This window comes from Oryx dammah, unplaced genomic scaffold (assembly GCF_014754425.2).
Source record: "Oryx dammah isolate SB20612 unplaced genomic scaffold, SCBI_Odam_1.1 HiC_scaffold_27, whole genome shotgun sequence".
NCBI lineage: Eukaryota > Metazoa > Chordata > Mammalia > Artiodactyla > Bovidae > Oryx > Oryx dammah.
In genome coordinates, this window is record NW_024070211.1 from 45,673,318 (window position 1) to 45,700,966 (window position 27,649).

At 39.3% G+C, this 27,649-nt stretch overlaps 1 protein-coding gene across 1 annotated transcript in view; it reads left to right on the forward strand.

Moving 5' to 3' along the window:
- Positions 1-27,649, forward strand: part of C2CD6 (C2 calcium dependent domain containing 6) — a 133,595-nt gene that overhangs the window by 58,581 nt on the left and 47,365 nt on the right. Inside the window, exon 13 of the mRNA XM_040227921.1 lies at positions 173-466. Coding sequence (XP_040083855.1) covers positions 173-466 — 294 coding nt within the window. The remainder of the gene's footprint in view (positions 1-172; positions 467-27,649) is intronic.

A 27,649-nucleotide genomic window follows, 5' to 3' on the forward strand; every position in this document is an offset into this window, starting at 1 on the left:
CAAGTAGAGAATTTCTCAACTCTTAAGGAATGTAATAATTTACAAATATCGATGGTAACTTTTATAATAAAGGATAAAAGTACAAATGATTTTAAGTCCAGTTTTGTTAGTTTTAAATATTTTTAATTGGTAATGATTAATTGGTAGCTTGTCTTATTGATATATTTTCCAGTTACTGGATAATGATGATAAGAAAGGCCTGACTCTACCAACTTTGAACCAGTCAAGTAAAGATGATTCAAGTGTTGTTGCTCCTAAAACTGACATGCCATCAAAGGAAACAGATACTCCATTGTCCACTATTCCTAGGCTGTCAATAACAGAAGAGAATCAAATACCACCTTTAGAGGAATACCGACAAGAAGCTATGCCAGTGAAAAAAATGAAAAATCTCTTCTTTCCACCAGAAGAAAAATTACAAGATAGATACCCAAGCCTTTTGAAAACTGACTCATATCCATCAAAGGTAAAGTTGAAAAATATCCATATGAATCCAAGTAGAATAAAAAGGAGGAACTTGGATTTATCTCCAACAGAAATTCAGTGGCAAAGCAAAAGTCTAAGCTTAGCTTGAAAGAATACAAGCTTAGTTTCCTCAGATTCAAAATCAAAAGGTAGCTTTCAAGGCAGGGATGCAAAGAAAGACTTGAATGAAGGTATCTGCCATCATATTAGAAGTATAAGACTAGGAAAAACAAAAATTCATTAATAAAAATTAAATACAAATAAATTGGAAATGCATTCAGATGTCTCCAAGTAGAAGTGTGTCTAAGTATATTAAATATTACTACCATACTTATAATCATCAAGTAAAGGAGAAAAAGCCCCTGAAGGAAAACTGTTGTGAGAAACCAGTAATACAAACTAGTCTCATCAGTTCAGTTCAGTTCAGTTCAGTTGCTCAGTTGTGTCTGACTCTTTGCGACCCCATGGACTGCATCATGCCACGCTTCTCTGTCGATCACCAACTCCTGGAGCTTGCTCGGACTCATGTCCGTCAAGTCGGTGATTCCATCCAACCATCTCATCCTCTGTCGTCCCCTTCTCCTCCTTCCTTCAATCTTTTTCAGAATCAGGGTCTTTTCCAGTAAGTCAGTTCTTCGCATCAGGTGGCCATAGAATTGGAGCTTCAGCTTCAGCATCAGTCCTTCCAATGAATATTCAGGACTGATTTCCTTTAGGATGGACTGGTTGGATCTCCTTGTTGTCCAAGGGACTAAGAGCCTTCTCTAACACCACAGTTCAAAAGCATCAATTCTTTGGCACTCAGCATTCTTTATGGTCCGACTCTCACATCCATACATGACTACTGGGAAATCCATAGCTTTGATTAAACAGACTTTTGTCAGGAAAGTAACATCTCTGCTTTTTAATAGTCTGTCTAGGTTGATCATAGCTTTTCTTCCAAGGAGCAAGCGTCTTTTAATTTCATGGCTGCAGCCACCATCTACAGTGATTTTGAAGCCCAGGAAAATAAGGTCTGACACTGTTTCTATTGTTTTCTCATCATTTTGTCTTGAACTGATGGGACCAGATGCCATGATCTTTGTTTTTTGTATGTTGAGTTTTAAGGGAGCTTTTTCACTCTCCTCTTTCCCTTCCATCAAGAGGCTCTTTAGGTCTTCACTTTCTGCCATGAGGATGGTGTCATCTGCATATCTGAGGTTATTGCTGTTTCTCCTGGCTATCTTGATTCCAGCTTGTGCTTCATCTAGTCTGGCATTTCACATGATGTACTCTGCATAGAAGTTAAATAAGCAGGGTGACAATATACAGCTTTGATTTACTCCTTTCCCAATTTGGAACCGGTCTGCTATTCCAAGTCCAATACTAACTGTTGCTTCTTGACCTGCATACAGATTACTCAGGAGGCAGGTAAGGTGGTCTGGTGTTCCCGTCTCTTTAAGAATTTTCCAGTTTGTTTTGATCCACACAGTCAAAGACTTTGCCGTAGTCTGTAAAACAGAAGTAGATGTTTTTCTGGAACTCTCTTGCTTTTTCAATGGTCCAGTGGATATTGGCAACTTGATCTCTGTTTTTTCTGCCTTTTCTCAGTCCAGCTTGAACATCTGAAAGTTCTTGGTTCACGTACAGGTGAAGAATTTTGAGCATTACTATGCTAGCCTGTGAGATGAGTGCAATTGTGCAGTAGTGTTAACATTCTTTGGCATTACCTTTCTTTGGGACTGAAATGAAAATTGACCTTTTCCAGTCCTGTGGCCACTGCTGAGTTTTCCAAATTTGCTGGCATATAGAGTACAGCACTTTAACAGCATCATCTTTTAGGATTTGAAATAGCTCAGCGGGCATTCCATCCCCTCCTCCAGCTTTGTTTGTAGTGACACTTCCTAAGGCCTACTTGACTTCACATTCCAAGATGTCTGGCTCTAGGTGAGTGACCACACCATCGTGGTTATCTGGGTTGTAAAGATCTTTTTTGTATAGTTCTTCTGTGTATTCTTGCCACCTCTTCTTAATATCTTCTGCTTCTGTTAGGTCCACACCATTTCTGTCTTTTATTGTGCCCATCTTTGCATGAGATAGTCACTTGGTATCTCTCATTTTCTTGAGAGGTCTTTCCCATTCTGTCATTTTCCTGTATTTCTTTTCATTGATCACTTAGGAAGGTTTTCTTATCCCTCCTTGCTATTCTTTGGAACTCTGCATTCAGATGGGTATATCTTTCCTTTCCTTCTTTGCCTTTCACTTCTGTTCTTTTCTCAGCTATTTTAAGGCCTCTTCAGACAACCATTTTGCCTTTTTGCCTTCCTTTTTCTTGGGGATGGTCTTGGTCACTGCCTCCTGTACAATGTCATGAACCTCCATCCATGGTTCTTCAGGCACTCTGTCTATCAGATCTAATCCCTTGAATCTACTTATCACTTTCTCTGTATAGTCATAAGGGATTTGATTTAGGTCATACTGAATGGTCTAGTGGTTTTCCCTACTTTTTTCAATTTAAGTCTGAATTTGGCAATAAGGAATTCATGATCTGAGCCACAGTCACCTCCCAGTCTTGTTGTTGCTGACTGCATAGAGCTTCTCCATCTTTGGCTGCAAAGAATATAATTAATCTGATTTTGGTATTGACCATCAATACACATGGATATCGGTGATGTGTATGTGTAGAGTCATCTCTTGTGTTGCTTAAAGTGGGTGTTTGCTATGACCAGTGCGTTCTCTTGGCAAAACTATTAGCCATTTCCCTGCTTCATTTTGTACTCCAAGGCCAAAGTTGCCTGTTACTCCAGGTATCCCCTGAGTTCCTACTTTTGCATTCTAGTACCCTACGATGAAAGGAACATCTTTTTTTGGTGTTAGTTTTAGATGGTCTTGTATGTCATCATAGAACTGTTCAGCTTCGATTCTTCGACATTTGTGGTTGGGGCATAGACTTGGATTACTGTGATATTGAATGGTTTGCCTTGGAAACAGAGATCATTCTGTCATTTTTGAGAATGCACCCAAGTACTGCAATTTAGACTCCATTGTTGACTATGAAGGCTACTCTGTTTCTTCTAAGGGATTCTTGCCCACAGTAGTAGATATAATGGTCATCTGAATTAAATTCACCCATTCCAGTCCATTTTAGTTCACTGATTCCTAAAATGTTAATGCTCACTGTTGCCATCTCCTATTTGACCATTTCTAATTTTGATTCATGGACCTAACATACCAGTTTCCTATGCATATTGCTCTTTACAGCATTGCACTTTACTTCCATCACCAGTCACATCCACAGCTCGGTGGTGTTTTTGCTTTGGCTCCATCCCTTCATTCTTTCTGGAGTTACTTCTGCACTGTTCTCCAGTAGCATATTGGGCACCTACCAACTTATGGAGTTCATCTTTCAGTGTGATATATTTTTGCCTTTTCATAGTGTTCATGGAGTTCTCAAGGCAAGAATACTGAAGTGGTTTGCCATTCCCTTCTCCAGGAGACCACATTTGTCAGAACTCTCCATCATAACCCATCCGTCTTGGGTGGCCCTACACGGCATGGCTCATAGTTTCACTGAGTTTGATAGGGCTGTAATCCATGTAATCAGTTGGTTAGTTTTCTGTGTTTGCGGTTTTCTGTCTGCCCTGTGATGGATAATGATAAGAGGCTTGTGGAAGCTTCCTGATGGGAGAGACTGACTGTGGGGGAATCTGGGTCTAGTTCTGATGGGTGCGGCCATGCTCAGTTCAGTTCAGTCTCTCAGTCATGTCCGACTCTTTGCAACCCTGTGGACTGCAGCATGCCAGGCTTCCTTGTCCATCTCTAACTCCCGGAGCTTACTCAAACTCATGTCCATTGAGTCGATGCCATCCAACATTCTCATCCTCTGTTGTCCCCTCCGCTTCCTGCCTTCAATCTTTGCCAGCATCAGGGTCTTTTCCAGTGAATCAGTTCTTCACAATTTCAGCTTCAGCATCAGTCCTTCCAATGAATATTCTGAACTGATTTCCTTTAGGATGGACTGGTTGGATCTCCTTGCAGTCCAAGAGACTCTCAAGAATCTTCCCCAACACCACAGTTTAAAAGCATCAATTCTTCAGTGCTCATATTTCTTTATAGTCCAACTCTCACATCTGTACATGACTACTGGAAAAACCTTAGCCTTGACTAGATAGACCTTTGATGGCAAAGTAATGTCTCTGCTTTTTGATATGCTGTCTAGGTTGGTCATAACTTTTCTTCCAAGGAGTAAGTGTCTTTTAATTTCATGGCTGCAGTCACCATCTGCAGTGATTTTGGAGCCCCCCAAAATAAGGTCTCTCAGTTTCCATTGTTTCCCCAACTATTTGCCATGAAGTAATGGGACCGGATGCCATGGTCTTAGTTTACTAGGCTATACTCAGTAAATCTTTAATCCAATTTTCTGTTGATGGGTGGGTGTTTGGCCTGAGGCCAAACTTTGTAGGAGTAATGCCAGCAATGCCTTCTTCAAAATGACTTATGGCTACAGGATTGTATTCAGTGCCTCTGACTCTACAGCAGGCCACTGTTGACCCACACCTTCGCCGGAGGCTCCTGGACACTTATAAGCAAGTCTGGCTCAGTCTCTTATGGGAACATTGCTCCTTTCTCCTGGGCCCTGGTGCACATAAGATTTTATTTGTGCCCCCCAAGAGTCTGTTTCCCTAGTCTTGTGCAAGTTCTGTAATGAAATCCCACTGGCCTCCAAAGTCAAATTCCTGGGGGTTCTCCATCCCTTTGCCAGATCCCCAGGTTGGAAAATCTGTTGTGGATTCTAGAACTTTCTTAACAGTGCGAGAATTTCTTTGGTATAATTTTTCTGCAGTTTGTGGGTCATCTGCTTGGTGGCTCTTATGGTGGGGCCATATGGTGGGGCCCAATTAGTCTCATGGGTTGGTATAAAATTCAATTGAAAGTATAACAGCGGTAGCAAAATCTAAATTCAAAGGAAAACCTGAGAGGTTATCTCAGTGGAAAAAACAATTTTTTAAGTTGTATGTTATTTCTTTCAAAAAAATTTTATTGGCGTATAGTTTCTTTACAATGTTGTGTTAGTTTCAGGTGTACAGAAAAGTGAATCAGCTGAGTGTATACATATATCCACTCTTTTTTGGATTTCCTTCCCATTTAGGTCACCACAGTGCACTGAGTAGAATTCTCTGTGCTATACAGTAGGTTCTCATTATAGTGTCAATTCCAATCTCCCAATTCATCCCACCTTCCCTCTCTCCCCATTGGAGTCCGTACATTTGTTCTCTAGGTCTGTGTCTCTATTTCTGCTTTGCAAATAGGTTCATCTGTTCCATTTTTATAGATTGCACATGTATGCATTAATATGCAATATTTTTCTTTTTCTGACTTCACTCTGACAGTCTTCAGGCCCATCGACATCTCTGAACATGGCAGTTTCTGAGTGATATTCCATTCTACATATGTGCCACATCTTCTGTATCCACTCCTCTGTTGATGGACATTGAGGTTGCTTCTATGTCCTGGCTATTGTAAATAGTGCTGTAGTGAGCATGGGGGTGCATGTATCTTTTGGAATTATTGTTTCCTCCAGGTGTATGCTCAGGAGTGGGATTCCTGTGTCGTGTAATTTTTATTTTTAGTTTTTTAAGGAACCCCCATACTGTTCTCCATAGTAGCTGCACCAATTTACATTCCCACCAACAGTGTAGGAGGGTTTCCTTTTTACCACATCCTCTCCAGCATTTGTTCTTTGTAGGCTTTTTAACGATGGCCATTCTGACTAGTGTGAGGTGGTACCTCGTCATAGTTTATATATTTTGTTTCATTAGATATTAGTACAAAGCCTTATTCTCCCATTTTACCTGGAAGTTTCTGTAGTTCAAATGCAGCTTCAATAAATAATCTCTGGGTTTTAATGAAATATTAGTAAAATTCTTTTCAGCGACTGCTAAACATTTCCTTAAGTTCAACTAAATCACTTTCCTTCCTGAACGGGGAAAAAAAAAAAACACTTCTAAAACTTGCTGCTGCTTCTAAAATTAGTACTGTCAGTGTCCTAATACTTGTTATTAATCTCTTCTAAGAACCCATTACACTTTTTCATCACTCCCTTTACAATATATTTGTCTTATACTGAAGTACACATACAGAAAAGTACATAAAATGTGAACATTTTAATGAGTAATTATAAAGCAACAACCATTGTAATCTCTACCTAGGTCAAGAAATAAAACAGTGCAGTTACATGAAAAGTACTTCCTCAACCACGTGCTCTTTCCTGACGACAGTCCCATTACATCCTCTCCAGAGATAAGCACTGTCTTGACTGTCGTGATAACATTTCCCTCCTTTGTAGTTTTACTGATTATTTTTATATTCCCAAATGACAGTTATGCAAACACTTATTACATTATTGCTTATTATTTTTAACATTGAATTTGTGAGATTCAATCATATTTTTGTATGGTTGTAGCTAAGTAATTTTCCTTGCCATAAAATAGTCAGTTGACTGGAACACAATTTAAATGTTGTGTGAATGTTATTTATTGTGTGTGTGTGTGCTTGCTCAGTCAGTCATCTGTTATAAAGTCATCTGTATAAATATACTGTTATTAATATAAACATTATTGTGGCATGCAGCTTTCTGGGGGTGTATACATAGAGTTGAAATTGCTGATTCCTAAACAGATAATATACCCAGTTAGCCACATTGTTTACCAAGATGGTTGTTCTTGTTGTTCAGACGCTAAGTCATGTCCGACTCTTTGCAACTGCATTGACTGTAGCATGCCAGGCTTCCCTGTCCTTTACTATCTCCCAGAGTTTGCTCAGACTCATGTCCAGTGAGTCGGTGATGCCATCCAACCATCTCATCCTCTGTTGCCGCCTTCTCCTTTTGCCTTCAATCTTTCCTACTATCAGGGTCTTATACAGTGAGTCGGCTCTTCGCATCAGGTGGCCAAAGTATTGGAGCTTCAGCTTCAGCATCAGTCCTTCCAGTGAATATTCAAGGTTGATTTCCTTTAGGATTGACTATTTTGATCTCCTTGCTGTCCAAGAGATTCTCAAGAGTCTTCTCCAGCACTATAATTCAAAAGCACCAATTCTTCAGTGCTCAGCCTTCTTTACAGTTCAACTCTCATATCTGTACATGACTACTGTAAAAACCATAGCTTTGACTAGACTGACCTTTGTCGACAAAGTAATGTCTCTGCTTTTTTTATGCTGTCTATGTGTGTCATAGCTTTTCTTCCAAGGAGCAAGTGTCTTTTAATTCCATGGCTGCAGTCACCATCTGCAGTGATTTTGGAGCCCAAGAAAATAAAATCTGTCACCGTTTCTACTTTTTCCCCTTCTATTTGCCAGGAAATGATGAGACTGGATGTCATGATTTTCATTTTTTGAATGTTGAGTTTTAAGACAGCTTTTTTGAAAAATCTTTTATTATATACATTCATTTATTTTAACTGGAGGTTAATTACTTCACAATATTGTATTGGTTTTGCCATACATCAACATGAATCCCCCACAGGTATACACGTGTTCCCCATCCTGAATACACTTCCCTCTTCCACCCTCATCAAGAGTCTCTTTAGTTCCTCTTCACTTTCTGCCATTAGAGTGGTATCATCTGTATATCTGAGGTTGTTGATATTTCTCCTAGCAATCTTGATTACAGCTTGTGAACCAACCAGCTCATTATTTCGTGTGATGTACTCTGCATAGCAGTTGGATAAGCAGTGACAGTATACAGCCATGACGTACTCCTTTCCAAAGTTTGAACTACATTGTTGCTCCATGTCCCATTCTGTTGCTCCTTGGCCTGCATATAGGGTTCTAAGGAGACAGGTAAGGTGTTCTGGTATTCCCATCTCTTTAAGAATTTTCCAGTTTGTTGTGATCCACACAGTCAAACACTTTAGTGTAGTTAGTGAAGCAGAAATAGATTTTTAAAAATTCCCTTGCCTTTTCAATGATCCAGCATATGTTGACAATTTGATCTCTGGTTCCTCTGCCTTTTCTAAATCCAGCTTGTACATCTGGAATTTCTCAGTTCACATACTGTTGAAACCTAGCTTGAAGAACTTTGAGCATTACCTTGCTCACATGTGAAATGAGCACAGTTGTATGGTATTTCAATGTTCTTTGACATTGCCATTCTTTCAGATTGGAATGAAAACGGACTTTTCCAGTCCTGGCCACTGCTGAGTTTTTCAAATTTGCTGGCATATTGAGTGCAGCAGTTTAACAGCATCATCTTTTAGGGTTTGAAATAGCTCAGCTGAAATTCCATCACCTCCACTAGCTTTGTTCATAGTAATGCTTCCTAAAAGGCCCACTTGACTTCACATTTGAGGATGTCTGGCTCTAACTGAGTCACCACACCATCATGGTTATCTGGGTGATTAAGACCTTTTTTGTATTATTATTCTGTGTATTCTTACCACCTCTTCTTTATCTCTGATGCTTCTGTTATATCGTTGCCATTTCTGTCCTTTATCGTGGTCATCTTTTCATGAAATATTCCCTTGGTATCTCCAGTTTTCTTGAAGAGATCTCTAGTCTTTCCCATTCTATTGTTTCCCTCTATTTCTCAGCATTGTTCACTTAAGAAAGCTTTCTTATCTCTCTTTGCTGTTCTCTGGTACTCTGCGTTCAGCTGGGTATATCTTTCCCTTTCTCCTTTGACTTTTGCTTCTCTTTTCTCAGCTATTTGTAAGGCCTCCTCAGACAACCACTTTGCCTATTTGCATTTCCTTTCTTGGGGATGGTTTTGGTTATCACTTCCTGTACAATGTTAAGATGGTGGTACCAGTTTACCTCTTACCTATAGTGTGTAAGTTTTCCTATAATATTTCCTGAATAACATGTTGATACTCTTGGACTATTAATTTTATCAATGTGAAATTTTATGGTACTTTTCTTTTTCTTTTGTTTTCTATAAACTTTATTGAGGTATTACTATAATAATTTCCTAATTATGATTTTACTAATTATAACATTAATTTCTGTTATTTTCCTCAGTTCAGTTCAGTCGCTCAGTCGTGTCCAACTCTTTGCGACCCCATGAATCGCAGCACGCCAGGCCTCCCTGTCCATCACCAACTCCCAGAGTTCACTCAGACTCACGTCCATTGAGTCAGTGATCCAGCCATCTCATCCTCTGTCGTCCCCTTCTCCTCCTGCCTCCAATCCCTCCCAGCATCAGAGTCTTTTCCAGTGAGTCAACTCTTCGCTTGAGGTGGCCGAAGTACTGGAGTTTCAGCTTCAGCATCATTCCCTCCAAAGAAATCCCAGGGCTGATCTCCTTCAGAATGGACTGGTTGGGACTCTCAAGAGACTCTCAAGGGACTCTCAAGAGTCTTCTCCAACACCACAGTTCAAAAGCATCAGTTCTTCTTATTTTCCTAGGGATGCCATTGTAGTAGTTGTTGTTCAGTTGTGCAGTCATGTCCAACTCTTTGCAGCCCCATGGACTGCAGCATGCCAGGCCTTCCTGTCCCTCACCATTTCCTGGAGTTTGCTCAAGTTCACATTCATTGCATCAGTGATGCCGTCCAGTCATCTCATCCCTTGATGCCCTCTTCTCCTTCTGTCCTCAATCTTTCCCAGCATCAGGGACTCTTCCAATGAGTCTTTTTGCCTCAGATGACCAAAATACTGGAGCTTCAGCATCCTTCCAGTGAATATTCAGGGTTGATCTCCCTTAAGATTGACTGGTTTGATCTCCTTGCTGTCCAGGGGATTTTCAGGAGTCTTCTCTAGCACCACAGTCCAAAGGCATCAATTCCTTGGCATTCTACCTTCTTTACAGTCCAGCTGTCGCAACCGTATGTGATCGCTGTGAAGACCATAGCCTTCACTATACAGACCTTTGTCAGCAGAGTAATGTCTCTGCTTTTCAGTACATTGTCTAGGTTTGTCATATCTTTCCTGCCATCTTCTGATTTCATGACTGCAGTCACTGTCCACAGTGATTTTGGAACCGAAAAAGAGAGAATCTATCACTACTTCCACCTTCCCCCCCTCTATTTGCCATGAAGTAATGGGGCCAGATGCCATGATCTTAGTTTTTTCTAATATTTAGTCTTAAGCTGGCTCTTTCACTCTCATCCTTCACCCTCATTAAGAGGTTCTTTAGTTCCTCTTCCTTTTCTGCCAGAGTAGTATTAGTGATTAGAGTGGTATCATCATCATATCTGCAGTTGTTGTTTCTCCCACCTGTCTTGATTCCAGCTTGTGACTCATCCAGCCCGGCATTTCTCATCATGCACTCAGCATATAGGTTAAACAAACAGGGTGACAGCAGACAGCCCTGTCATACTCCTTTCTTGATCTTGAGCCAGTCAGTTGTTCCATACAGTGTTCTAACTGTTGTTTTCTGACTCAGATACAGGTTTCTCAGGAGACAGGTAAGATGGTCTGGTATTCCCATCTCTCTAAGAGCTCTGCACAGTTTGTCATGATCCACAAGCTAATAGATACCTTAAAACAACAGAAATACATTGTCCCACAGTTACGGAGACTACAAGTTTGAAACGAAGGTGTCAGCGAGGTCTGGCTCTCTCTGAACCCTATAGGGGAGAATGCTTCCTTGCTGCTTCTAGCTTCTGGTATTGGCCAGTAATCTTTGGTATTCCTTGGCTCATAACCATATCATGCCACTCTCTGCCTCTGTTATCACATGGTCCTCTTCTCCTGGTGTGTTTCTCTCCTTTTATGAAGATATCAAAAATGTTCAGTTAAGGCTATTTTATGTTCAATAGCCTTATGGTCAATGTTCAATCCAGCCTATTTTGATAGGACCTCATCTTAATTTATTATATTTGCAATAATTCTATTTTCAAGTAAGGGTACATTCTGAGCTATCAGGGCTTTGAACTTTTTTGAGGGACTTTGTGTCTCAAATCTTTTTTAGAGACTAAGTCAACCCATAACATTTACATACCATGAAATATAACGAATTTTATATGGACAAATCAATGAGTTTTGATAATGCATATTTCACTATATGAAGATCTAGAATATTTTCATCACTACACCATTAAGTATGATAATGTTTTCCTCCAGGTTTACTGAGATTTCATTAACAAATGAAATTGTATATATTTAACATGTGTACAGGCTTCCCAGGTGGCTTAGATGGTAAAGAATCTGCCTGCAATGAGGGAGACCTGTGTTTGATCCCTGTGTTGTGAAGATCCCCTGGAAGAGGGCATGGCAACCCACTCCATTATTCTTGCCTGGAGAATCCCCATGGACAGAGGAGGCTGGTGGGCTACCGTCCAAAGGGTCCAAAAAGTCAGACATGACTAAGCAACTAAGCACAGCACAATGTGTATAAAGTGTGATGATTTGATAGAAGGATACCCTGTGAAATAATTATCATCATCAGGTTAATTAACATATCCATTACCTTCCAGAGTTACCTGCATGTGTGTAGTGGGAAAACTTAAGATTTACTCTTTTAGCAAATGCCAAGTATAAAATACAATATTACTGTTAATAACTATAGTAACTATGCTGTATGCAGAAATATGTGCTATACTCTAGAATATTTTCCATCTTATAACTACAGTCTTGAACCCTTTGACCAGCATTTCCCTATCCCTTAAACCCTAGCTGCTGGTAACTGCCATTCTACTTTCTGTTTCTACAAGTTTGGCCTTTTTTTTTTTTTTTTTTTAAGATTACACTACAAATGAGATCTATAGTATTTTTCTCTGACTTATTTCACTTAACATAATGCCTTCAGATTTCATCCATGTTGTCACAAGTGGCATTATATCCTTATTTTTCACAGCTGAATAATATTCTTTTGAGATAGATACCACATTTTCACACATTCATCTTTCTATAGACATATAGGTAGTTTCCATACCTTGGCTATTGTGAATAATGCTGCAATGAACATTAAAGTGCAGATATTTCTTTGATCTGTTGTTATAAACTCTGGTATATGGCCAGCAGTGGGAATGCTGGATCATATAACTCTGCTTTTAATTTCTTGAGGAACATCCGTACTGTTTTTCATAGTAGTTATTATCAATTTACATTCTCACCAACATTGCATAAGGAATCCATTTTCTTTACCTCCTTGAAAAATGTGTGAACTCTTGTCTTTTTAATAAGAGACAGTCTAATAGTTATAATTGTGGTTTTCAGCCTATCTGCCCTCTGATGGAGAAGGATAAGAGGCTTATGGAAGATTCCTGATGGGAGAGAATGACTGAGGGGGAAACTGGGTCTTGTTCTGATGGGCAGGGACATGGTCATTAAATCTTTAATCCAATTTTCTGTTGATGGATGGAGCTGTGTTCCCTCCCTGCTGTTTACCTGGGGCCAAACTATGGTGGAGGTAATGAAGATAATAGCAAACTCTTTCAAAAGATCCCATGCATGTCCTGCTACACTCAATGCCCCCAACCCTGCAGCAAGCCACTACCAACCCATGCCTCCACTGGAGACTCCTAGACCCTCACAGACAAGTCTGGGTCAGTCTCTAGTGAAGTAACTGTTCCTTTCTCCTGGGTCCTGGTGCACACAAGGTTCTGTTTGTGCCCTTCAAAAGTTTATTTCCCAGTCCTGTGTAAGTTCTGGTAGCTCTATGGTGGGGTTAATGGCAACCTCCTCCAAAAGGGCTTATGCCATACCCAAGTCTGCTGCACCCAGAGCCCCTGTCCCTGTGGCAGTCCACTGCTGACCCACACCTCCACAGGAGATGATCAAACACAGTTCTGTCTCAGTCTCTGTAGGGTCCCTGGATCCTGATGTGCACAAATCTGTATGCAGGTCAGGAAGCAATAGTTAGAACTGGACATGGAACAACAGACTGGTTCCAAACAGGAAAAGGAGTATGTCAGGCTGTAATTGTCACCCTGCTTATTTAACTTCTATGCAGAGTACATCATGAGAAACGCTGGGCTGGATGAAGCACAAGCTGGAATCAAGATTGCCAGGAGAAATAGCAATAACCTCAGATATGTAGATGACACCACCCTTATGGCAGAAAGCAAAGAACTAAAGAGCCTCTTGATGAAAGTGAAAGAAGAGAATGAAAAAGTTGGCTTAAAGCTCAACTTTCAGAAAACAAAAACATGGCATCTGGTCCCATCACTTCATGGCAAATAGATGGGGAAACAGTGGAAACAGTGGCAGACTTTATTTTGGGGGGCTCCAAAAGCACTGCAGATGGTGATTGCAGCTATGAAATTAAAAAACGCTTACTCCTTGGAAGGAAAGTTATTACCAACCTAGACAGCATATTAAAAAGCAGAGACATTACTTTGCCAACAAAGGTCCGTCTAGTCAAGGCTATGGTTTTTCCAGTGGTCATGTTTGGATGTGAGAGTTGGACTATAAAGAAAGCTGAGCACTGAAGAATTGATGCTTTTGAACTGTGGCGTTGGAGAAACTCTTGAGAGTCCCTTGGACTGCAAGGAGATCCAACCAGTCCATCCTAAAGGAAATCAGTCCTGAATATTCATTGGAAGGACTGATGCTGAAGCTGAAGCTCCAATAGTTTGGCCACCTGATGTGAAGACCTGACTCCTTGGAAAAGACCCTGATGCTGGGAAAGATTGAAAGTGTGAGGAGAAGGGGATGACAGAGGATGAGATGGTTGGATGGCATCACCGACTCAATGGACATGAGTTTCAGTAAACTCTGGGAGTTGCTTATGGACAGGGAGGCCTAGCATGCTGCAGTCCATGGGGTCACAGAGAGTTGGACACAACTGAGCAACTGAACTAAACTGAACTGAACAGTTATGAGGTGATCCTGTGGTTCTGATTTGCATTTCCTTGATGATTTGTAATTGGTTAGTAATTGGAGCACTTTTTCATGTTGGAGCATGAAATTAGTAATTGGAGCACTTCCCCTGTTGACTGTGGATGGCTTCTTTGAAAGAATGTCTATTCAGGTCCTTTGCCCCTTTTTATTTTTTTCTTAATGTATATTTTATTGAAGTATAGTTGACTAACAGTGTTTCAGGTGTACAGCAAGGTGATTCAGTTTTATACACATACACATGTATATATTATATATATGTATATATTTTATACATATATATATCACACACATATATATTATTTTTAGATTATTTTCCATTATAAGTTATTACAAGATACTATAGTTCCCTGTGATATACAGTAAATCCCTGTTGCTTGTTGCATATCTAATTTTTTAAATTAGAAATCTAGCGTTCTATTCATACCAGTCAAACAAGTGGAATCAAAATGTCATAAATTTTTTAGTTAGGCACAAGTTGGTGAGTTTTCTAAAACATATATATTATACATACTATTTATATATATGTATGCAAAAGCTTTTCTAATACACTTGATAAAGCCTTGATAAAGAACATAAAAAGAAAAAAGAAGAGATGGAGAAGTTGGAAAACAAACTAAATGAAATGGGAGCACTGAATATGAAATAGAAAAAGTGAAACAAACTGGATAAAAGTAAAAGATCATCATATAGTCCAGTGGTTTTTAAACATGGCTGCTCATCAGAAACATATCTGGAGCTTTGGAGAGAAAAAGCAATACCTACTGAATTCTCTTAACTTTTGCTTGTCTGGAAAATTTTTGATTTCTCCCTCAAATCTGAATGAGCGTCCTGCTGGGTAGAGTATTCTTGGTTGTAAGTTTCTTCCTTTTCATCACTTTAAATATATCATGTCATTTCCTTCTGGCTTGAGTTTTCTGTTGAGAAATCAGTTGATAACCTGATGAGAGTTTCCTTGTATGTTGTTGTTTTTCCCTTGTTGCTTTTAATACTTTTATTTGTGTCTTTAGTTTTTGTCAGTTTGATTACCATGTGTCTCCATGTGTTGCTCCTTGAAGTTTTCCTGCCTGGAACTCTCTGTGCTTTCTGTACTTGGTTGAGTATGTCCTTCCCCATGTTAGGGAAATTTTCAGCTATTATCTCTTCAAACATTTTCTCAAGTCTTCTCTCTCTCTTCTTCTTCTTCTGGGACCCCTATATTGCAAATGTTGGTGCATTTAATGTTGTCCCAGAGGTCTCTTGGGGTGTCTTCATTTCTTTTCAATCTTTTTTCTATTTTCTGTTCTGCAGCAGTGATTTCCACCTTTCTGTCCTCCAGATCATTTATCCATTCTTCTGCCTCAGTTATTCTGCTGTTGATTCCTTCTAGTGTATTATTCATCCATGTTTGTTTGTTCTTTAGTTCTTCTGGTTCAGTTCAGTTCAGTTGCTCAGTCGTGTCCGTTTCTTTGTGACCCCGTGAACCGCAGCACGCCAGGCCTCCCTGTCCATCACCAACTCCTGGAGTCCACCCAAACCCATGTCCATTGAGTCGGTGATGCCATTCAACCATCTCATCCTCTGTCGTCCTCTTCTCCTCCTGCCCTCAATCTTTCCCAGCATCAGAGTCTTTTCCAGTGAGTCAGCTCTTCACATCAGGTGGCCAAAGTATTGGAGTTTCAGCTTCAGCATCAGTCCTTCCAATGAACACCCAGGACTAATCTCCTTTAGGATGGACTGGTTGGATCTCCTTGCAGTCCAAGGGACTCTGAAGAGTCTTCTCCAACATCACACTTCAAAAGCAGGTTTGTAGTAAACATTTTTTGCATCTTCTCCATTGTTTTCCTGAGATCCTGGATCATCTTCGCTATCATCGTTCTCAGTTCTTTTTCTGGAAGGTTGCCTATATCTGCTTCATTTAGTTGTTTTTCTAGGATTTTATCTTTTCCCTTCATTTGAGACATAACTGTCTGCTTTTTCATCCTGAAAAGACCCTCATACTGGAAAAAGATTGAAGGCAGGAGAAAGGGATGACAGAGGATGAGATGGTTGGATGGCATCACTGACTCAACGGACATGAGTTTGAGCAAGCTCCAGGAGATGGTGAAGGACAGGGAAGCCTCGCATGCTGCAGTCCATGGGATCACAAAGAATAGGACATGACTGAGTGACTGAACAACAACAGCAATATCCTGATTAACTTTCCGTAATGTGGTTTTTGTTCTAGCCGCTGTGGGGTTGTGGTTTTTGGCTAAGAGACTTTTGTAAGCATCCCAGTGGGAGGGACTGGTGGTGGGAAAAATTGGGTCTTGCTCTGGTTGGCAGGGCCAGTCTTGTTAGTTGTTTGGCCTGGGGCAACCCAGCCATGGGATTTGCTGGCCCTCTGGTAGGGTTGATGGGGACCTTCAAGAGGGCTTACACCAAAGGGGACTTTCCAAGACTGCGGCCGCCAGTGCCACTGTCTGGTGTGAGCCCCTGCCAATCCGCACCTGTACAGAAGACCCTCCAGCACCAGCAGGTTTTGGTTCAGTCTCCTGTGGGGTCACTGCTTTCCTCTGGGTCTTGGTGCACACAACATTTTGTTTGTGCCCTCCGAGGTTGGAGTCTCTGTTTCTCCCCAGTCCTGTGGAGGTCCTATAATCAAATCCTGCTGGGCTTTAAGTTCAGATTCCCTCGGGATTCCCAGTTCTTTTCGTTGGATCCCCAGCCTGAGAAGCCTGACGTGGCGTTCAGAACTTTTACAATAGTGGGAGAACTTCTTTGGTATTACTGTTCTCTAGTTTGTGGGCCACCCACCTGGTGGGTATGGGATTTGATTTTATCATGATTGCGCCCCTCTTACCATCTCACTGTGGCTTCTTCTTTGTCTTTGGACGTGAGATATCTTTTTTTGGTGGGTTCCAGCATTCTCCTGTCGATGTTCAACAGCTAATTGCAGTTTTGGTGCTTTCTCAGGAGGAGAGGCACATATGTCCTTCTGCTCCACCATCTTCCTTTGCCCCTTTTAAAAATCTGATTATTTGTTTGTTTGCTATTGAGTTGTATAAGTTTTTTATACAGTTTGATTATTAGCCCCTTTAGGGATGTATGGTTTGCAAATATTTTCTCCCATTACTAGATTGCCTTTTCATTTGTTGACTGTTTCCCTACTGTGCAGAAGCTTTCAGTTTAACTTAGCCTCACTTGTTTATTTTTTATTTCATTGCATTTGCTTCTGGGGTCATATTTAAAAAAATATATCATTGCCAAGATCAATTCAAGGAGTTTTTTTCCCTAAGTTTTCTTTTAGGAGTGTTATGTTTTCAAATCATATATTTTAACCTTTAATCCATTTTGAGCTAATTTTTTGTGAGTGATATCAGAAAGGTGTTCAGTTTTATTCTTTTGCATGGAGATATCCAGTTTTCCCAACTCCATTTATTGAGGAGACTATACTTTACCCATTCAGACTTTGTGGCTATCCTATCAAATAGTAGTTGGCCAGATATGTGGCACTTTATTTCTGGGCTCTCTATTCTGTTTTATTGGTCTTTTTTTATGCCAGTACCATACTGTTTTGCTTACGAAATAGCTTTGTAATACAGTTCCAAATCAGAATTGTGAGACCTCCAATTTTATTTGTCTTTTTCAAGATTGCTTTGGCTGTTCAGGGTCCTTTGGAGTTCATACATTATTTTAGGATTTTTTTTTCTGTTTTTCTGAAAAATGTCATTGGAATATACAGAGATTTAATTGACTCCATAGATCACTTTGGTTAGTTGGACATTTTAGCCATAGTGATTTTTCAATCCATGAACATTAGCTATCTTTCCATTTATTTGTATCTTTGTCAGTTTCTTTCTTTCAGTGTCTTACAGTTTTCAGTGTAAAGGACTTTCACCTCCTTGATTAAATTTATTCATAAGTATTTTATTTTTGATATCACAGATTGGTGGTTGCCAGAGGTGCATTTTGGGAGGTGGGTCAAATGGGTGAAGGTGGTCAGAAAGTACAGACTTCCCAGTTATAAGATAAATAAGTCCTTGGTTTGTGATGTATACTATGGTTAACAATACAATGAGTATATTTGAAAGTGGCAGAGAATAAATCTTAAAAGTTCTCATCACAGGAAAAAAATTATAAATATGTGGTGATGGATGTAAACTAAAATTATGTAATCATTCTATAATATATACATATATAAAAGCATTATGTATACTTAAAACTAATACAGTGTTGTACACAGGCATGTAGGAAATATTAGCAGTTACAAACCAAAAGTATGATAATGATGGCTTTTATATTTACCTACATAGATACCTTTTCCAGAGTTCTTTGTTAATATAGGCTTGAGTTACTGTCTAGTGTCTTTTCCTTTTATCCTGAGAGACTCCGTTATTATTTCCTGTAACAAAGAAATAATGGTGACAAACTCCTCTAACTTTTGTTGATCCAGGAATGTCTTAATTCTTCTTTTTTGAAGGATGGTTTCACTTGTTATATAATTCTTGGTTGATGGTCTTTTTCTCTCCACTCTCTACTACTGTGGTTTGTTGACAAGAATTTGGCTCTTAATTTTACACCCAAAAACTGAAGAGTTTTTACACATGATGAGTCAGTTTTTTTCTTGCTGCTTTCAAGTTCCCTCTTTGTCTTTTCAGAGTTTTACTGTGTCTTAGTATATATATATATGTCTTTGAGTTTATCCTTGAAATGTGTTGAGCTTTTTGCATGTGTAGATTCATAACTTTTACTAAATTTGGGAAATATTTGGCCATTATTTCTTCAAATATTCTCCCTGACTCTTCCTCTCTCTTCTTCTTTGACTCATATGTGTATGCTGGTACACTTGACTGTTGTCTCCAGGGTCCTTTAGGTTCTGTCATTTTTTTCATTCTTTTTTTCTTCCTGCTCTTCAGGCTCAACAGTTTTATTGTCCTATCTTCAATTCAGTGATTCCTTCTTCTATCTGCTCAATATGCTGTTGAACTTCTCAAGAGTTTTTCATTTCAGTTATTGTACTTTCTGATCCAGAATTTTTATTTGGTTCCTTTTTATAATATCTATCTCTTTATTTACATTTTGTTCATTTTTTTTTATTGATTTCCTTTAGTTGTTTGCCCATGGTTTCCTTTTGCTCTTTGAGCATATTCAAGAAAGTTTGCTTTAAAATCCTTGTCTATTAAGTCCAATATCTGGGCTTCTTCACAGGACATTTCTATTAAATTTTTTCCTATGAATGGGCTGTAATTTCCTATACATTAGTATGCTATGTTATTTTTTGTTGAAAATTGAGCTAAATATTATACTGTAGCTAGAAATTCTCCTCTGTCTCTAGGGTATTGATGATTGATTGGTTTTTGGCTGCTCTAGTCTTCTTGCTCTGTGTGGGCTTTCTCTCGTTGCAGTGAACAGAGGCTGCTCTCTAGTTGCAACGTGCAGGCTTCTTATTGCAGTGCCTTCTCTTGTCACAGAGCACATGCTCTATGGCACATGGGCTTCAGTAATGGCAGCACTCAGGCTCAGTAGCTGTGGCACATGAGCTTACTTGCTCCACAGCATGTGGAATCTTCCCAGAGCAGGGATAGAACCCATGTCCCCTGCATTGACAGGCAGACTTTCTCTGCCTGTAACACTGTACCACCAGAGAAGTCCTGTTTGTTTTTTTTTTTTCTTTTAAGGGCTTTGGTCACATGTTTCTTTAATGACCATCCAAATGATGTTTTTTTTTTTTTTTTGCAAAGACTGTATTCCTTGTCATTTGTGGTCAGTCATCAAAGTCTTTCTTCCATTATCTCAGCATCCAATTAATGACCTGACTGATTTCTTAAAACACCAAAATTTAACCCCTTTTTTTTTCATTAACCAGTCCCTGGTTGCTTTAAGTTTTGTATTGAATTATGAAGTTTGAATTAGTTCATCTTTCAACCTTTTGATAGTTTATTATATTTGTTTCAGTGAAGGGACTAATTCTTTGAGCAATCTACCATTTTCTATGATATCACTTTTGCATTCTCTTCTAATGTATGCTTTATTTTATGCTAATCCTATGAGTTGACTCATTGGAAAAGACCCTGATGCTGGCGGGATTGGGGGCAGGAGGAGAAGGGGATGACAGAGGATGAGATGGCTGGATGGCATCACTGACTTGATGCACAGGAGTTTGGGTGAACTCCGGGAGTTGGTGATGGACAGGGAGGCCTGGTGAGCTGCAGTTCATGGGGTCGCAAAGAGTCGGACACGACTGAGCGACTGAACTAAACTGAACTGATTTTTATTTTAAGTTATTGTTTTTGTTCCCTGGGGCTTAGGGGAATAAAAAGAGGTCAATAATATACAAAGTAGTATCATGTACTTTTTGTGATGTTTGCCATTTCCTATCTCAATAAACTATTATTACCATGTTTCAAGTTCTCTCACTACCTCTATTGTACTCATTAAATTATCAATGAATTATTTTGCTATTTAAGATAAAGCCAAATGGTAACACTAGATCTCATTTTGTTATTATTTATAGCTATCAATAATGCTAAGTTTAAAAATTATATTGATACTTATTTTTTCTATTCACCTTCTCTGGTCTGTTTTTACTTCAGAGTTCATCTTCTTACTGTTGCACAAAGGAAAATTTAAATAGACCTTGTAGTTCAGGTAAGTTATTATTTGTATATATACTTGTAATTTTCAAATATTTAGTGAAATTGAGAACATAAACTCATGTAAAACAATTATTATCAAGAATTTTTTTCAAAATATTAGTTACATTATGATGTTTGTGATTACTGACATGACAAAAATATGGAATTACAGTATAGTGGGAAATCAAGCAAAGCAAAATACAAATGGCCAAAAGATCCTAGATAATATTTATTTTACATGCATTATAATATTGCTAAGCCATTTATTACATTTCTCTGTGTGTAGATACACCTAATGAAGAAGCTTTTCTAATTCAATGAATTGTTCTGTGATATCATTATGAAGACATACTTGATATATCAGTAAATGCAAAGGTAAAATCAAAATTGCACTCATCTCATACACTAGTAAAGTAATGCTCAAAATTCTCCAAGCCAGGCTTCAGCAGTACGTGAACCGTGAACTTCCAGATGTTCAAGCTGGTTTTAGAAAAGGCAGAGGAACCAGAGATCAAATTGCCAACATCCACTGGATCATGGAAAAAGCAACAGAGTTCCAGAAAAACATCTATTTCTGCTTTATTGACTATGCCAAAGCCTTTGACTGTGCGGATCACAATAAATTGTGGAAAATTCTGAAAGAGATGGGCACATATCAGACCACCTGACCTGCCTCTTGAGAAATCTGTATGCAGGTCAGGAAGCAACAGTTAGAACAGGACATGGAACAACAGACTGGTTCCAAATAGGAAAAAGAGTATGTCAAGGCTGTATATTGTCACCCTGCTTATTTAACTTCTATGCAGAGTACCTCATGAGAAATGCTGGGCTGGAAGAAGCACACGTTGGAATTAAGATTGCCGGGAGAAATATCAATAACCTCAGATACGCAGACGACACCACCCTTATGGCAGAAAGTGAAGAACTAAAAAGCCTCTTGATGAAAGTGAGAGAGGAGAGTGAAAAAGTTGGCTTAAAGCTCAGTGTTCAGAAAATGAAGATCATGGCATCTGGTCCCATCACTTCATGGTAGATAGATGGGGAAACGGTAGAAACAGTGGCTGACTTTATTTTTCTGGGCTCCAAAATCACTGCAGATGGTGACTGCAGCCATGAAATTAAAAGACGTTTACTCCCTGGAAGAAAAGTTATGACCAACCTAGATAGCATATTGAAAAGCAGAGACATTACTATGCCAACAAAGGTCTATCTAGTCAAGGCTATGGTTTTTCCAGTGGTCATGTATGGATGTGAGAGTTGGACTATAAAGAAAGCTGAGCACCGAAGAGTTGATGCTTTTGAACTGTGGTGTTGGAGAAGACTCTTGAGAGTCCCTTGGACTGCAAGGAGAACCAACCAGTCCATCCTTAAGAGATGAGTCCTGGGTGTTCATTGGAAAGACTGATGCTGAAGCTAAAACTCCAATACTTTGGCCACTTGATGTGAAGTGCTGACTCACTGGAAAAGACCTTGATGCTGGGAAAGATTGAGGGCAGGAGGAGAAAGGGATGACAGAGGATGAGATGGTTGGATGGCATCATCGACTCGATGGACATGGGTTTGGGTGGACTCTGGGAGTTGGTGATGGACAGGGAGGCCTGGCATGCTGTAGTTCATGGCATCGCAGAGAGTCAGACATGACTGAGTCAACCAGTACAGCATAAGCATGGAACAACTAGATTAGACCATGCTGTTGGATCAAAGTTCTGGAAGTCCCCTGCTGTGCCATATTGGGGTTGAAGGAAATGGGAAATTCCTATACTTTGGCCACCTAATGTGAAAAACTGGCTCATTGAAAAATACCCTGATGCTGGGAGAGACTGAAGGCAAAAGAAGAGATGGTGGCAGAGAATGAGATGGTTAGATAACATCACTGACTCAATGGACATGAATTTGAGCAAACTCTGGGAGATAGTGGAAAACAGAGGAGCCTGGTGTGCAGCAGTTCATGAGGTCACAGTCAGACACAACTTGGCAACTGAGCAACAATAACAACAGAAGTTTTAATATTTAACAATTGGGACAGTTATATGACTGTGTAATAACTGAATATACATCCAGAGGAGACTGTAGAAATCTAATTAAAATAAGGAGAGAATAAGAATATAACTCAAACACTTGGCAGAAGATGAGCAAGCAAGAACATTTTATTGTAACATGAAAGCATCCTTGATTTGTAGAGAGTGTTCACCAATTAGGAACTTATGGAGAAACAGAAGATGAAAAAATGTATTTTAAAAAAGACAGGGAAAATACCAGATGAAATTGTGATTAAGAAGTATAATTTTAGAAGAAAGTTTCCAAAGTGGAAATTTGACTTACCTGAGTAGTTGATGTGGTGAAATGAAAATTATTACAAATTAATGTTTTAGCCATATATGTTTTTGCATTTATCCATATGAATACATATGGATGTGTATATATGTTCTACACAATAATAACAATTCTAAGAACATATATTGTGGTACAGGTAACTACTTTAGAACATAGTATGTCAGTGTCTGGAATACTTTAAATGTCAGGAAAATTTTAAAGTACACCTAAATTATTATTTATCCTAGAAGAAAAAATGACCATTTGGAATAACATTCAGGAGTAATAAAACATCCTGGAAGATTAGGATATTTGGGAACCCATAATGTGATTCCTCCAAAACTTTAATTCTAATATCCTTTGGAATATTCTAATCATAAAATAACTTTTGGAGTAAATCTGATAGAACAGCAAAGCAAGCTCTTTATTTTATTATTAATACTTCCAACTATTTCTTCAAAGGGAGAAATAATGTATCAAGTAATAGAAAATATTGATGAGGGGATAAACTGATTAGCTATGGAACTTCAGTTCAGTTCAGTTCAGTTGCTCAGTCGTGTCCTACTCTTTGCGACCCCATGGACTGCAGCACACCAGGCTTCCCTGTCCATCATCAAATCCCAGAGCTTGCTCAAGCTCATGTCCATCAAGTCGATGATGCCATCCTACCATCTTATCCTCTGTCATCCCTTCTCCTCCTGCCTTCAATCTTTCCCAGCATCAGGGCCTTTTCCAATGAGTCAGTTCTTCGTACCAGGTGGCCAAAGAATTGGAGCTTCAGCTTCAGCATCAGTCCTTTCAATGAATATTCAGGACTGATTTCACTTAGGATTGACTGGTTTGATCTCCTTGCTGTCCAAGGGACTCTCAAGAGTCTTCTCCAACACCACAGCTCAAAGGCATCAATTCTTCAGTGCTCAGCTTTCTTCATAGTCCAACTCTCATGTCCATACATGACTACTGGAAAAAATCATAGCTTTGACTAGATGGACCTTTGTTGGCAAAGTAATGTCTCTGCTTTTTAATATGCTGTCTAGCTTGGTCATAGCTTTTCTTCCAAGGAGCAAGCATCTTTTAATTTCATGGCTGCAGTCACCATCTGCTCTGAAACTTCAGTTCAGTTCAGTCGCTCAGTTGTGTCCAATTCTTTGCGACCCCATGAATCACAGCACGCCAGGCCTCCCTTTCCGTCACCAACTCCCGGAGTTCACTCAGACTCATGTTCATCGAGTCAGTGATGCCATCCAGCCATCTCATCCTCTGTCGTCCCCTTCTCCTCCTGCCCCCAACCCCTCCCAGCATCAGAGTCTTTTCCAATGAGTCAACTCTTCCCATGAGGTGGCCAAAGTACTGGAGTTTCAGCTTTAGCATCATACCTTCCAAAGAAATCCCAGGACTGATCTTCAGAATGGACTGGTTAGATCTCCTTGCAGTCCGAGGGACTCTCAAGAGTCTTCTCCAACACCACAGTTCAAAAGCATCAGTTCTTTGGCACTCAGCCTTCTTCACACTCCAACTCTCACATCCATAAATGACTACTGGAAACTTAGGCAACCATTTATCTTATAAAAGACTTGATTTTTCCATTTTAAAAGTGAAAGAACGAAACTAGGTACCACCCCCTTGCAGTTGCCTTATATTGCCTTATAATCTTCATAACTTTGTAGACATTTCACATATATTTATTTAGTTTTCATACAACCTTGTTAGGTTGACATTATTATCCTAGTTTTATAGATGAAGCAACTGAGGCATTGAATCGCTGAGTCATTTGACAATTCTGGAATAGAAGTCTGTGAAAGAAGCCAGTGGTCCAATCTCTTCTGAAGAGTGAAGAGTCTTTATAAGCAGTGCCAAGTCAATTGGAAAGAACAAACAGAATTGGAAAGCGCATCTATGGTATATCTTTTAGAAAGTAAATGCTTAGGGAGCAAAACGGGGCTTATTTTCGTATTGTTCACTCCAGTTTGCTCTTGAGTAGGTTGTTAACTTTTCTGGATTTTTCTCATTTTTAAAATGAGAAAAATGGTTTTAAGACTATTCGGTCTCCAATTTTTCTAAAATTCTATATTTCTAAGTTTATATGTGAATAGTGTCTTTTAAAAATGATTCAATTCCTAAATACATATTTTATATGATTTTGTTATACTTTGCTCTACACTTTTCAGTTTATTCATGTAGATTAGTCTTATATAATTAACCTAATTCTTCTATGGATACATTATATAAAATAAAATGCAATATATATTAAAGAGTTTATTTAGTAAGATTCACATAGCACTCTTGCTAATAAATTCCTCGCATGATCATTACCTTTAAGCAAATTAGAGACATATGCTAGCCCAGTTCCTTTGCAGCTGCTTTCATTGATACCCTCTGGCTACTGATATGTATGTACATATATTTCAGCATACTACCACAATTCACTGAAGAACGTGATTGTTCCACTCCATGCTTTTATAAGCTCTTTAAGTTTATTATGTAAGAATCTTCTCTAGTGTCATGAATTGAGGAAATACAGACCTATTCATGAAAGGTATCTAGAATTTAGGGTGTGTGTCCACACAGCTTTACAGAATTGGGTATGTATAGCAAATGTATGATGGAAGATCACCCAAATGGCTGCCAGAAGATAGGCTAAAGTGAGGCTCCAAGAAGGATTAGTAAAAGTGATCTTTTAAACATTGTCAAACACTTATGGGGAGAAGGCAATGGCACCCCACTCCAGTAGTCTTGCCTGGAAAATCCCATGGATGGAGGAGCCTGGTAGGCTGCAGTCCATGGGGTTGCGAAGAGTCAGACACGACTGAGCGACTTCACTTTCACTTTTCACTTTCATGCATTGGAGAAGGAAATGGCAACCCACTCCAGTGTTCTTGCCTGGAGAATCCCAGGGACTGGGGAGCCTGGTGGGCTGCCCTCTATGGGGTCGCACAGAGTCGGACACAACTGAAGCGACTTAGCAGCAGCAGCAAGCACATATGTGATAAGGTGCATAACAGCCAGAAAATATTCAGAATCACCTAGAGTAAAGTGATTTTTTTTCTTTTAGTTTTTACTTCATGTTTTGAACTGGCATTAAGATCCAGAAAATTAGAAGTATTCAATATATTGACTACAATGTGATTAAAAAACAATCTTTTATGTACATAAAGTACAGTGCAAGTACAGTGTATGTTGACATTTAAGTTTAAAAACAATGTATGCATTTTAACAATTCTATTCAAATTAGTAGAGTTACTAAGTGACAAACCTAAGGGTGTGGTGTGTCAGGGGTTAGAATAGAAAGGGTAATGGTCAGTTTTCATTCCAGTCACAAAGAAGGGCACTGCTAGAGAATGTTCAAACCACTGTACAGTTGTGCTCATTTTACATGTAAGTAAGGTTATGCTCAAAATCCTTCAAGCTAGGCTTCAGAAGTACATGAAGTGAGAAATTCCAAGTGTATAAATGGGGTTTAGAAAAGGCAGAGGAACCAGAGATCAAATTGCCAATGTCTGTTGGATCATAGAGAAAGCAAGGGAATTTCAGAGAAACTACTTCTGCTTCATTGACTACACTAAAGCCTTTGACTCTGTGGATCACGACAAACTGGAAAATTCTTAAAGAGATGGGAATACCAGACCAGTTACCTGTCTCCTGAGAAACCTGTATGCGGGGTCAAAAAGCAACAATTAGAACCAGACATAGAACAACCGACTGACATGTTTGGGAATGCATGTACACCTGTGGTGGATTCATGTCAATCTATGCCAAAACCAATACAGAATTGTAAAGTAAAAATTAAAAATAAATAAATTAATTAATTAAAAAAAAAAACTTGGAAAGGAGTACAAAAAGGCTGTATATTGTCACCCTGTTTATTTAACTTATAAGCAGAGTACATCGTGTGGAATGCCAGACTGGATGAATCTCAACCTGGAATCAAGATTGCTGGGAGAAATATCAGCAACCTCAGATATACAGGTGATATACCACTCTAATGGCAGAAAGTGAAGAGGAACTAAAGAGCCTCTTGAGGTTGAAAGAAGAGCATGAAAAAGCTTGTTTGAAACACAACATTCATAAAATGAAGATCATGGCATCCAGTCCCATCACTTTCTGGCAAATAGAAGGGGAGAAAGTGGAAACAGTGACAGATTTTATTTCCTTGGTCTCCAAAAATCACTGCAGAAGGTGACTGCAGCCATGAAATGAAAAGATACTTGCTCTTTGAAAGGAAAGCTGTGACAATCCTAGACAGTATATTAAAAAGCAGAGACATCACTTTGCCAACAGAGGTGCATCTAGTCAAAACTGGTTTTTCCTGTAGTCATGTAAGGATATGAGAGTTGGGCCATAAAGAAGTCTGAGCACTGAAGAATCGATGCTTTTGAATTGTGGTGCTGAAGAAGACCCTCGACAGTCCCTTGGATTGTAGGGAGATCAAACCAGTCAATCCTAAAGGAAATTACCCTTATTGGAAGGACTGATGCTGAAGCTCCAATACTTGGGCGACCTGATGCAAAGAACTGACT